The sequence below is a fragment of the Podarcis pityusensis genome, assembly GCF_964106645.2.
Source record: "Podarcis pityusensis genome assembly, chromosome: 2".
Taxonomy (NCBI): Eukaryota; Metazoa; Chordata; class Lepidosauria; order Squamata; family Lacertidae; genus Podarcis; species Podarcis pityusensis.
The window spans coordinates 56,882,875-56,896,066 of record NC_138029.1 but is presented as its reverse complement, the minus strand read 5'-3'; the positions used below and the strand labels follow the sequence as shown (position 1 = coordinate 56,896,066).

The following is a 13,192-nucleotide window of genomic DNA, read 5'->3' as shown; positions in this document are numbered from 1 at the left end:
GTGAGCCACCACCTGCAGCCCAACATAGCATCACTTAGTAGAACATAATAACGTCTGTGTACTATAACAGTGAAAAATAAACCTAAAAGTTTGGTAAACTGCTGTTTAGAGAATCTTGGATCCATTACTTGTACCGCTTTTCTGTTCAGTGAATAACAATTTTAGTTTTGACTGTCTTTGACATTTGTTAGCATATGTGTCCCTAATTGGTACAAAAAACTTCCTCCTTTCATTTCTCTGTTTAGAAACATGAACTGTATGAAGCCGAGAAGAATTGCAATGTTGAAGCCTTAGAAGTGGAAGTACAAGGGCTGCAAAGAGAGAAAGCAAATTTGGACAGTGTTCTTCGAAAACTGGAGAAAGAGATGGAACAGCTGAATTTGAATACTGCAATAATAACTCAAATGGACATGCTGAAGAAAGATAAAGTAGTGCCTTTTTTCTGACATTGCTGACATGTGTTAAAAGTATAGCACAAAGTATATGTTGAGTGTTAAATTAAAATAACAGTTGGGTTGGATGGAATACCATAACTTGGCCCTGTAAGAATTAGGCAACAATTCTAACCCCACTTACTTGGGAGTAAGCCCTGTTGAATTCTGTAGGATTTACTTCTGAAGGCACATTGTTATTATTGCGTTTAGTCATAGTTTACCAGATGTGACAAAATCGCATACAGTGGTAACCTGAAGGTAGAGAGGGAAGTGTAGTGTTCAGCAGGGAGGGAGGAGCATGCAAGCCTGAGGTCTTTAATACCTTGTTTTGACAATTGTGTCTGAACCAGCCCAATGTTTTCAGAATTAGAATTATTTGTTTGCTTATTGAGTATTTTGAAATTAACTTTCGGACTTTTAAATGAAATAAAAATTTATTGATAGGTATCATTTTTATTTCTTAAAAGGCTGATAAAGAGGAGCAAATCAGAAAAATAAAATCCAGGCACAACGAAGAGTTAACTTCCTTGCTTGGACATTTCCCTAATAAAAGGCAGCTTGAAGATTGGCTTCACTCTAGAACTAAAGAAATTAATCAGACAAGAGACAAACTTGCCAAGCTCTCGTAAGTTTTTCTTAAACTGAAATTTGCATGATCATTGATACAGTAGTGGGGTGATATTCAGTTTTGTTTTTGTTTTTACATGTAGAATTTATTTATTAGATACTGTTACTAAAACATCTGTGTTCATTTTAGTGAACCTCCTTTACATTTTGTATGAGTGACTGTGTTCACAAATCTGTTTATTTTCAGCATTCTATCCTTCCCTTTTAAATCTGCAAACAAATACACAAAAACATTTTTATATAAAAATACCTATTTTAAAAAGAAAAGAGGACCACAGTTCACAGTCCCCTATTTTAAATGGCCATAACTATAAGTTTTTGGTGAAAAAGAGATGCCATAGCTGCCTGCTTAAGGGCAAACAGTGAAAGTGTTAGTGCTACGACTGGACTAACTTCCTTAGGTAGAGGATTCATTGTCTTGGTGCCACTATAGATAAGATGGTCTGTTGTGTCTGCTGCACTTTTGATAGAGGGGGAAAATATGGAGCAGGTTCTTGATAGATGATCTCAAAGGTCAGGCAAATTATTAGGGATTTCCAAAAAAACCTCACTTCCCTCCCCCTTCACAGAAGCCTCTGGAGCAAAGTGCCTTCTGTAGATAGAGGGCCACAACTGAAAATAGCTCATGGGAAAAGACATTTCTAAAGAGCCAAAAATTTAGCCAAAGGTAAATGATATTTGAGACTACAAGAGCAATTTTATCTCATTTGTAGTTATAACAATACTTAAATTTCAGCAAAGAACTTGTTTCGGCGGAGCAAAACAAAAATCATGTTACTGCTGAACTGAAAAGAAAAGAGGAGCAGTTGTCCAGTTATGAAGAAAAGCTTTTTGATGTTTGTGGAAGCCAGGATTTTGAAAGTGATCTATACAAACTTCAAGATGAAATAGAAAAAACATCTAAACAACGAGGCAAGTTTATACAACTCCCTCCCCTACTACCTTATAGTTTTCTGCAAAGCTGTATATTCAATTTGATGTTGATATACTTGTTGTTGTATTTTCTGTAAATAAGAATAATAGTAGTAATGATGGCTTACATACATTGATGCCCTTTTTCAAGCAGGAGCCTTTCTGCCGGCAGAAGAATCTTTGATCTAGTGCAAGCATCATCTAAGACAGACATGGCCAAATTAGAATTCCCATCATCCCTGACCACTGGTCCTGTTAGCTAGGAATGATGGGAGTTGTAGTCCCAAAACATCTGGAGGGCCAAGTCTGGCCATGCCTGATCTAAGAGGACAGAAAAGGAAGACATTATAATTTCCAATTTTTCCTGCAGCAACCCCCCATACGCACTCCCCAACACTACTTTCCATGTTGTTCTGGAGAGTCAAACACTCGGGTGGATTTTCTGGGTGGAGGAGGCGGCATCAAATGGATCACAATTGGATTCATGCCTATAATTCAGTGATAAGAAAAACCTGCAAATTTAAGACCATGGCAAAGGCCCTGTTAAGGTCATGTTGGCAAAGCTAAAGGGTGGAATTCAATGTTGCTCTTAAGGCAATTGTTTAATTAGGACAAGACAGGTTTAATCATGCCAGTGCATGAATTGCTGAATTTGATAAAATGCTGCCCATGCTCTGTCTTAATGGCTATCATTTTGGTTATATACATTCATTCATTCATTCATTCATTCATTTTTAAACAGCCATGCTTGCTGGAGCTACAGCAGTTTATTCGCAGTTCATTACACAATTAAAGGATGAAAAAGAATCGTGTTGTCCAGTTTGCCAGAGGGTCTTTGAAACACAGGCAGAACTGCAGGATGTGGTAGATGATCTTCAGTCCAAGTTGCGTCTTGCTCCAGACAAACTGAAGGCAACAGAGTCTGAGCTTAAGAGAAGGGAGAAGAGACGTGATGAAATGATGTCACTTAAACCTGTCAGGTGAGTCAGAAAGTGCAATACAGTGGTGCCCCGCAAGACGAATGCCTCGCAAGACGGAAAACCCGCTAGACGAAAGGGTTTTCCGTTTTGGAGGTGCTTCGCAAAACGAATTTCCTGTGTGCTTGCTTCGCAAGACGAAAATGTCTTGCGAGTTCCTGCGGGGTTTTTTTCCTTCCCCCCCCCCCTTTTTCCCAAGCCGCTAAACCGCTTATCAGCTGATGGGCTAAGCCGCTTAACAGCTGGTCGCTAAGCCGCTTATCAGCTGATCGTTAAGCCGCTTATCAGCTTTTTCCCAAGCCGCTAAACCGCTTATCAGCTAATGGGCTAAGCCGCTTAACAGCTGGTCGCTAAGCCGCTTATCAGCTGGTCGCTAAGCCGCTTAACAGCTGGTCGCTAAGCCGCTTATCAGCTGATCCTTAAGCCCGCTAAACCGCTAATGGGCTTGCTTCGCAAGACGAAAAAACCCGCAAGACGAAGAGACTCGTGGAACGGATTCTTTTCGTCTTGCGAGGCACCACTGTAAAACTTTCTTTCTTTTTTGTTACAGGAATTATATGCTATAGGAGAGGTGAGCAAAGTTTTCACAGAATGCAGCCATTTTTGAATTGCCCTTTAATATCGTTTGGGAAGGCAATTTTACACTTTGGGCAATATCCAACTAAATAGTGCAAAGATTTTTGCTTCTGCAACAGAGCTTCTCCCTCTCCTCTTCCCATATGCCCCTAAAGCTGTTTCCCCACCCTCTTGAGCAGATGAAGGGTGCAGGGAGAAGTTACAGCAAGCAAGTGGAAATCCTTGTGCTGGCAATTCTGTTGTTAGATACTGCTCTATCTATGTAAATATTTTGAAGCACTTTTCATTCAGATATATAGCATCCAAAGCAGCTTCCAATATAAAATAATACAGTGGCTTGCATTCTGTATCCAAACAGTCTGCTTCTGGCAAAAGGGAAAAGGGTTTTTTTTTGCAGATCTCCTTCCTGTGGAGCTTCCAGCACCCGCTCCTGTGTTGTTCAAGTGGGTTCCGCAACCATTGAGCAGATTTTCAAAGGGCAGGGATAAAGTGGAATGGGAGGGAACAGCTTTCCGCATTCCATCGGTAAGATTGTTCCATAAGGAACTCCACTCACAGGAAGTTAGGATCCAAGTCAGTGGTACCCGAAAGAAACAATCATGATCGTGTTTAAAAAGCAAACGAAACAAAACATTAGTTTAAAAGTACAGCATAAGACCAGCCAGAATAATAAAATGGCAGTAGGGAGATAATGATAAAAGCTGTGAAATGGATAGCTTTCACTGAAAGTTATTGTGTGGGGTTCAAAGATAAAGTTAAAGTTAAAAAGAAAATTAATGTGTGGTAGCTCCAAAATGTTGAGAGCAGCCCACTTCAGTTCAGCCCATTTCATACAAGAATCTCCTCAGTTGAGAAACAAGTCCAAATGCATTTAAAGTGGACCACTTCACCTTTGAGTAAATACATGCAAAGTTTGTTTGGCCTTCTCTTAATGGCCACTAGGTAATTTTTCTTCACAGGATGACAGCAATTTATAGCGTAATGCCATAGTACACATGGTTTCTTAAATATGATAAAATCTCATGAGCAAAATCAAAGACAAACTAAAAGATGTTTTCTGTAAAATAAGCAATCCATATGTAATCCAAGCATAGCTACTATTTGTACTGTGGTGATTCTTCTGCCGAAGATGGAAAATATTATGAATTTTATATTTCTTGCTAAGGCAAATGGTATCTGAACTCCAAGAAAAAGACCTACCCGACTTAAGAAACAAATTACAGACACTCAACAGAGATATTCAACAACTTAAAGGTGATACAGAAGAACAGGAAACCCTCCTAGGTACTATAATGACCGAGGAGGAAAGTGCTAAAGCATGTCTGCAAGATATTACACTTATGGAAAGATATCAGGTAAGGCAGGGGTGCCTGCAAGTTTTTTTTGGCTCAGTGCATGGATTTGGCCACCCCCTCCATCCACTGTCTTTTGGCAATAACTTCTGTTTATGTGGATTTTAAAAACCAAAAAAAGTCTAGTTCAATGTGATCTCTTTCTCTCTCATTTCTCCACCAGCACTCAGCTAGTGCGTGTAATTTCAAATCCACTGCCACCACTTGATACCATCAGCACTTGATACCGAGCAATGACAAATCAACCCAATCTAGACTACAACTGTCACAACTAGAAAGAAAAAGCCATATGTACAGAGCAGATAATCACACAAAAGTTAGTCAAGCCATAGTAATGTGCTTTATAGTATCAAAATATAAGCATATAGAAGACTTTCCAGAAAACATCTGCTCATTTTAGAGATGGAAACATAACACTTAATTGTAAGAGATGGGGAAAAAATGTTAAAAGCCTGAAAGATTAAAATTTTGATAGATTATAACATAGTCTCTAAATTCCAGCTGGTGAAGACAGACAGGAGGATTCAGACTTGCCAGAGAAATTTGGAGTTCAATACAATGTGAATGGATAGAGTCTATCCAGATAGCTAAATACGTATATTAAAAATAATAACAAATACACTGAAAAGACTCATGCTTCATCCCTGTGCACACTGACATGGGCTGAATGTAGTGTAAACATGCATAAGATTGTACTAACACGTAATAAATGTACTCACAAAATACAGTTTTTATTTCCCCATTTTAATCTTAAATATCTCAAAGGGTAGATCTATGGGTCATACTAAAACTTGACTCCCTCCTTGCCTCTCAAAATCTGAAAAAGGTTTATTTAGGCAACATCTCTCTCCTTTGTTCTTTCACATCTTTGCATACTTTCTCCCTCTCATGCCCTTGTCTCCTGTAAACCAAAGCAAATTCAAAGGTAATGGAGAAAGCAGCTTCTCTAGGATCTAGGTGTATATGTCTGTGCTCAAGATTATGAGGTGCCACACCACCACTTGTGGGCAGTGGGCGGATGAACAAACCCCCTGGCCTTGCTGCCATGGGCTACAAGTCCCTGCTTTGTTAATTGCTTCAAGTAGGTAGTATCTTGCCTCTTCCTCCTCTGCCAGCCTCTTGGAAGATGATGGTGTGGGGAGGGCAGCCTTTAGGGACAAATGGTGCAGGGAAGGCTGCAGTAAGTGGAGCAACGGTGGCGAGGGAATTGCTAGCCTGGGACCTGAGCAGGCAAATGACAATAGCAGCTGCCCTGACCTTCATGCCCAGAACATCAGTACTCTGTATCCCTCCTTTGGTAAGGATACTACAAAGGTTTGATTGCATATTAAGAAATATAATCTCATGTGCCCCCATCCAGCTCTTCTTCCTCTGTTTAGCAGTTAACGTAAAAGCAGTCTGCAGTGGGGATATGAGAAGCCTGTGTAGGCTTCACATTCCTCCACAGCATATGCGCTAAATGCACCAGGTTATTATAAGCAAGAGACCGCTGTGTTAGTGTCTTAAGGGGATTACTATACGTATAGCCACTTGCACCTACCAGGTACTTGACTGCATCCCAACAGCGATATCAAGCACTTCAAGAATATCAGTATTCAAGAATATCAATATTGGCCTCTTCATTTTCAGACTGATCTAAAGGATGTTGAACGAAAAATTGCTCAGCAGACTGCTAAACTACAAGGAGTGGATTTAGGTCGGACCCTGCTACAAGTAAGCCAGGAGAAGCAAGAGAAGAAGCACCAGTGGGATACAGGTGGGGTGTTTTGAAAATGTTTTAGATTATTCTTGTAACAAGACACTGAATTCTATTTCTGCATTTCCCACATGGATGTAAAAAGCCCACTGGCAACATACCAGATCGTACCATTTTCACACTCCTAGAAATATAATCCTTTTAGGATATTCTAGCACTACCAGAAGGGGGTGGAGTGGTAACCAATGGAACATCTTTAATTCTTACAAGCAGATGGCATTGCTGTGATCCCATCAACTGTTTGAAATACTTGTCAAACTTTTATTCACAAACCTAAGCCACTTCATATTCCATGTATTCTTCAATGGTATAGAGCAGGCATATCCAACTCCCAAGAGGTTGTGATCTACTCCCAGTATAAAAAAACTGGCAGTGATCTATCCATTGTCATTGGAGGGAGGAGGAGTGTGCGTGGGGTGGGTGGATTGCGCAGAATTGTTGAGCCTTTTTTAGGAGGGAAGTACCCAGAGTTGTTGAGCTTTTTCCCACATAACGTTTTGTACATAATAAGGATCCTGTGATCTACCAGGATCAGCTGGGGATTGAACAATAGATCACAATCTACTGGTTGGACATCCCTGGTATAGAGTCAGTTGTCATATGGTTTTTCATCTTTATAGGAGGACTAGAAACTTCTTAAAAATAAAATAAAACGATAGCTTAGAGTCTGGGGCCCTTGCCTGTGGTGACCCTGGTTATAATTCAGTTCAGAAATCTATGGGGACCGTTTTTCACCAAATCAACATTTGCCACCCTCAATATAGCAAGTAGTAACCATTTTTCCACATATGCAGTCTTTAGTTCTATTGTCCTCTATGAAAGATTGTCACAGTATTACAGCAAGATCATTAAAAACTTTGTATCTCTCTAAAAGTCTTGCCAGATATATTTTTGTCTACCACACAACCTCATGTATCTTTTCTTTTGAATAGCATAAATTTGTGCTCTTCAGTGTTAAAGGTAATGATCAGTTTTCATCTAAGATGTATTCTCTGCTTTATGACATCATGTGTGCCTTTAATTACATTTGCAGTTACTGGTAAAATTGAATTGAAGCAGACTCTTAAACAAGACCAACAAAATCAAGTCCAGAATCTGAAGAGTGCAGTGAATGAGCTGCAAACAGAGAAACTTCAAATTTCCAGTCGTATGCAACGTCGACAGCAGCTGGAAGAGCAGCTAGTGGAGCTGACCACTGAGTTGCAATCCTTGAACAGAGAGATCAAGGTAAGAGGAACAGCTCCTATGCTGGTGTGGGTTGTTTCTTCTCACATTTCAGTTTTGCTGAGCGTCACACAAAAAATCAGCCAAGCCATTAAAAAGTTAAAATGTGCATATATAGAAGTACTGACAAACTTCTAATTTAAAATATACATATTGGTGGTTTGTTTTTTGTTTTCAGGAAGCAAAGGAGCAGCTATTTCCGCTTGAAGCAACTTTAGAAAAACTGCAACATGAGAAAGAAGAGTTAATAAGCAAAAAGAACACAAGTTACAAAGTGACACAGGAGAAGGTTAGACAGCGTGTCTTCAGTTGTTTTGTTAAAATAATGCAGCCTCTTACTGCAGTCAAAGATACATACCATATTTTTCCGTCTATAAGACGAGGTTTTTTACCCGTTTTTTAAGGTTTAAAAATGTGGGGTGCCTTATCTATGGAATATAGCAATTAAATATATAAATAAAGACGGTACTTGCTCTAGCATTCGCAGCTCCTGGCACTGCCGAGCCACGGGTCCTCCGTAGTCCGCTTGGCTCCTCCCCCTCTGCCCGCCCTACAGCTGGGAGGGAGGCTGTAGGCTGTTCGTTTTTGCCATGCAGCAAAAAATGAAAGGGGAAGGTTGGAAGGCTGCCTGCAAAGTGGAGCTGCTGATCGAAGATATATCTCCCCTCTGTGCCTTTCCTCCATGGGAAAGGCACAGGAAAGGCACAGAGGGGAGAAATAGCTTGATCCGCACTTCCACTTCGCAGGCGGCCTTCCACCCTTCCCTCTTCGTTTACAGAGTTTGCATGGGTGGGGGAAGGCTACGGAATAGCAGGCGGCGCGATGTTACTCAAGAGGAGCCGTGAAAATTTCTGCACTGCTCGTGTCGCAGAAACCAGCGGCAAGCAGGTGGGCTAATGGCGGCGATCAGGCAACTGCAACTTGGGGAGTTGTGTGCTGTGTTCTGGCGGGTGAGCGATTTTCATCATTCCCCCAAATAATCCTCCCCAAAAGCTCAATCCCCCCAATTTTCTAAATTCTGAGGCCCCCAAAATAGACGGAAAAATAGGTTCACTTCCAGGTTAAAGTACAATTAGTATTTTTAAGTGTATTTGAACAATATGTTGTCGTCTTTGAGCTAGACAGACAGACAGACAGACAGACAGACAGACAGATAGATAGAAAGCTATGCATGTCTTGGAAGCAAACATATTTTTTTAATATTTTTTTTCACAGATAAATGAGATTAAAGAGAAAATTAAAAACATCCATAACTATATAAAAGAGATTGAGAACTATATTCAAGAAGGGAAAGAAGAATATAAACAGGTAATTGCAAATATGATAATACCCTCTATAGAGTAACCTGTTCCTTCCACTGTCAGCACTGACAGAGAAACCGGAATCCTCAACTTCACTTTTTATAATGAAAAAAAAATAGGGTCATCTAGCCCAACCGCCTGCAACACAGGAATCTCAGCTAAATCATATGTGGCAGATGGCCATCCAACTTTTGCTTAAAAACCTCTAATGAAGCAGAGTCCACCACTTCTTGTGGGAGTCTGTTCCACTGTCAAACAGCTCTTACTGTCAGAAATTTCCTAATGTTTAGTGGGAATCTCCTTTCTTGCAACTTGAAGCAGTTGGTTCGTGTCCTAGCCTCTGGAGCAGGAGAAAACAAGCTTGCTCCATCCTGCATGTGACAACCCTTTAGATATTTGAATATGGTTATCCTATCTCCTCTCAGTCTCCTCGTTACCAGGCTAAAAATACCCAATTCCCTCATAAGGTTTGGTTTCCAGACCCTTGATCATTGTGGTTGCCTTGTTCTGCACATGTTCCAGCTTGTCAGTATTCTTCTTAAATTGTGCCCAGAACTGGACACAGTACTCCAGATGTGGTCTGACCAAGGCAGACTGTGGTTGTACTTCTGGCTTCTTGGGCACTTACATGATCTTAAAAACCTGCTTGTGTAGCCTTCCTCTGAAAATACATTTTACATGGCAGCCTCTTACCTTAACACAGACACTGGCTCTCTCCTCCTGATCTTCACCAGCAAAGTATTGTTAACACAGTGGGGATGAAAAACTTAATACGCAGGCCTTAAGTGTCCACTTTCTTGTTGACTTCCTCTGGATTTTGCCTTATCAACTTCCTCTGCTCCCTTTCCCAACTCTCAGCTAGCTTCCCATTATTCACTTACAAGAACCTTCATCCAATCAGAGTCTGTTGTTTCTCAGACAAATCAGAATGAATTTACCTGATGCAGCCCCCATCTATAAATATCAGACATAAATATTAAAAATGATCACTTCCCTCTCATCTTTCAGAACCAGTTGTCAAGTAGCTTCTGCTAAACAGACTGCAACTTAGTAATAGTATACATAATAATAGCATATACCGCAACATCAGTGGTCACAGAAACCTATTTTTCAAAACACAGAACACAAACAGCATTTCTTCACACCTTCCAAAATCATGTTAATTTTTTTCATCTCTGTGTTTTCCTTTTTTAGCAAAAGGAATCTGAACTTGATGAAGTCAAGGATCTGCTAGCAGAATGTGAGAAAAAGAAAGAAACGACAAATAAAGAAATTGGAACTATTAGACAAAATATCGATACTCAGAAGGTACATTTGTCTAGTTCAGATATTTTTCTCAAATATTGTTGATATCTATGCATAGTAGACAGTAGTCTTTGTTTTCAAAGTAGCCTTCTGTATAATTCTGACATACTTAACAGCAGCATTAAGGGCCTGAGAGAACACTCCTGTGAGTCAAACGTCCTGCAAATAAGTTTGAAAAGAAAGTATTTTTTATTGAAATCACTCAATATGTTTTGGCAGCATGCACGTTTTGCACGTATCGTCGAGTTGAATTGGTCATGTGCCTCTGATTGACCAGTTAGCACAACAATTTAACTTGTGACATTGCAAAGTATTTTTTCAATGCTATATTAAAAAATCCCCTAATAGGGAAATCTGGCTTGCTGACACACTGCTCCAGAACATGTGATTGCTACTCACTAATATCCCCAAGAAGCCCAATTCAGCACTGCAAATCAAGGAGCTAAGGAACTTATCCTTCCTTGTGCCAGTTCCACCTGCTCTGTCAAATGCTTTTACTGGGTCCGATGACATATGTCATGCTACGTATTCATCTGTAGGTATACTAGCATCATATGTTATCAACCCACATTATTCTTTGGTTATTTCTAAAGAGGGGGTGGGCATGAATAATGCATTAAATTGAATATGTAGCAATAAATAAAGGAGCATTTCATTCACCCTGAACCAGGAATCTTTTACATTTGACCTTTGAATTAGCCACCACTGTATCTCAAGTTATCATACTACATTTTTTATCTACTCAGTGCTTCTTGTAAAGTACGTTCTTACTAAGCAAAAGGTTATTTCACATTAATTCAATTAGATTTTGAAGTTCTGCTACCATTTTCCTTTTGAGAACTTAAAAGACCTTCATATCTCTATTTATTTTTTTAATGCCCCATCCCAAAGGCTGAGGCAGGTGACAAAACAGTAATCTTTTTACATACCTTTCTGGATTGGTATGTGTTGGTATGGTTGTTTTTAATTATCGTTTATTTTGTTCTTTCTGCTTGTCAGATGTTAGGGTTCAACTCTGATTTCAGTTAAAATTACTGAAAGACCAATTCTGTGAATTAATATCTGTTGTTTTTCATTGGTGATTACTCTCAGTTAAATGTATAAGATTGCAGCTAAAAGTACCAATTAAAATACAAGTACAGTGGTGATTAAAAAAAAACACTGCTATGTTTTGTATAGTAAATACATAGCCCATTTTTAACTACAGCTCATGCTTTATTCAGAGATGCTGTAGTAGTGGATTTCCTGTACAGTGGTACCTCGGGTTAAGTACTTAATTCGTTCTGGAGGTCTGTTCTTAACCTGAAACTGTTCTTAACCTGAAGCACCACTTTAGCTAATGGGGCCTCCTGCCGCCACCATGCCGCTGGAGCACGATTTCTGTTCTCATTCTGAAGCAAAGTTCTTAACCCAAGGTACTATTTCTGGGTTAGCAGAGTCTGTAACCTGAAGCATATGTAACCTGAAGCATATGTAACCCGAGGTACCACTGTACTGGCATTGGAGTTAACTAGACTGTCTCTGAAATCCCTTCCAACTCTCTTCTCAAATAGTCATGGCACAAAATGATGATGATTAACTCACTAATATATTTTATTTGAATTTAGATTCAGGAGCGGTGGTTAGAAGATAACCTTACTTTAAGAAAAAGAAATGAAGATCTAAAAGAAGTCGAAAATAGTATAAAGCAATATTTGAAGGAGATGGGGGAAATGGAAGTCCCACAACTGAAAAGGTATCTTCTGAACTTCCTTTTAAAAGAAAAAAAATAATTTCTTAATTGCAAAGCAGTAGACCTTAATTATTTGCATATTTACCACTTTTCCATACCTGGTCCTAGCTAGTAGTCCACAAGTATTTGCATATTCACCATATCTTGATAGATACTTTTCTTGTAGACCAAACTTTTTTTCTCCTTTGCTTAGATAATCTAAGTTTCTAGTTTTGTATACTGTGGTCAACCTTGTAGCAACTACAGCATAAGCAATTTGATTATACTGAGAAGAGTGATTTTAAATACTGTATAGGCTAGCATGCACCATGTGAACTACTTTTGGCAAGCTTCTGGTGATACTTTCTAAGTCAAATTCAACTGTAAACACCTAAATTTATGCACGATCACACTTGACCTCTGTAATCTGTCCTCAGTACTAGGCTTCCTTATTCTCACAGTGTAACTCAGTGGGTGAATTGCAAGTTTGATTATGCCCCAATGCCTCAGATAGGTTGGGTTTTTTTAAAAAAAATGGCTAAAAGTGCACAAATATTGTATCTTTGGTACTCTAAGAATATAATAGTAGTCTTACTGGTTCTAGAACCCTGATCACAGATGATTCTGTCTCTTGTGGCAAATACAGAAGGCTTCCCACTACTGGTGTTTGCCCTGACCAAATGGGAACAAGGGACTAACCATGCAACAATAGGTGAAGGTCTAAAGACGCAGTCCCTTTGAAATTGTGTTGCTCCGTCATGCGAATAACTGAATAGGGCTTTAATCCAGTGTCTTTTCTTTAGCGGGGGCCAGATGGTTGGCCCAAAAGCAGGGCATGTGTCATGTTTAAAATGCATCTTGCATTATTTAACCATGTCTCTCGTAAGTTAGGAACCCTAATGAAGCAGAAACACCATGACCAACCTGTGTATTTAACCTAGCAGGCTTACTAGAGACATTTATGCTTATCATTCTTTATAACAGCCTCCCCCCCCCCCCATTTTTCTCAGCAGCTGA

General features: G+C 39.6%; 1 protein-coding gene across 4 annotated transcripts in view; it reads left to right on the top strand.

The window, feature by feature from the left end:
• RAD50 (RAD50 double strand break repair protein) overlaps positions 1 to 13,192 on the top strand; it is a 34,627-nt gene that overhangs the window by 12,174 nt on the left and 9,261 nt on the right. For all 4 annotated transcript variants that reach the window (XM_080997095.1, XM_080997096.1, XM_080997093.1 and 1 more), the window contains exons 11-21: positions 246 to 428; positions 902 to 1,059; positions 1,798 to 1,973; positions 2,716 to 2,953; positions 4,692 to 4,881; positions 6,508 to 6,634; positions 7,668 to 7,861; positions 8,037 to 8,147; positions 9,074 to 9,166; positions 10,354 to 10,467; positions 12,072 to 12,199. In XM_080997095.1, coding sequence (XP_080853221.1) covers positions 246 to 428; positions 902 to 1,059; positions 1,798 to 1,973; positions 2,716 to 2,953; positions 4,692 to 4,881; positions 6,508 to 6,634; positions 7,668 to 7,861; positions 8,037 to 8,147; positions 9,074 to 9,166; positions 10,354 to 10,467; positions 12,072 to 12,199 — 1,712 coding nt within the window. The remainder of the gene's footprint in view (positions 1 to 245; positions 429 to 901; positions 1,060 to 1,797; positions 1,974 to 2,715; positions 2,954 to 4,691; positions 4,882 to 6,507; positions 6,635 to 7,667; positions 7,862 to 8,036; positions 8,148 to 9,073; positions 9,167 to 10,353; positions 10,468 to 12,071; positions 12,200 to 13,192) is intronic.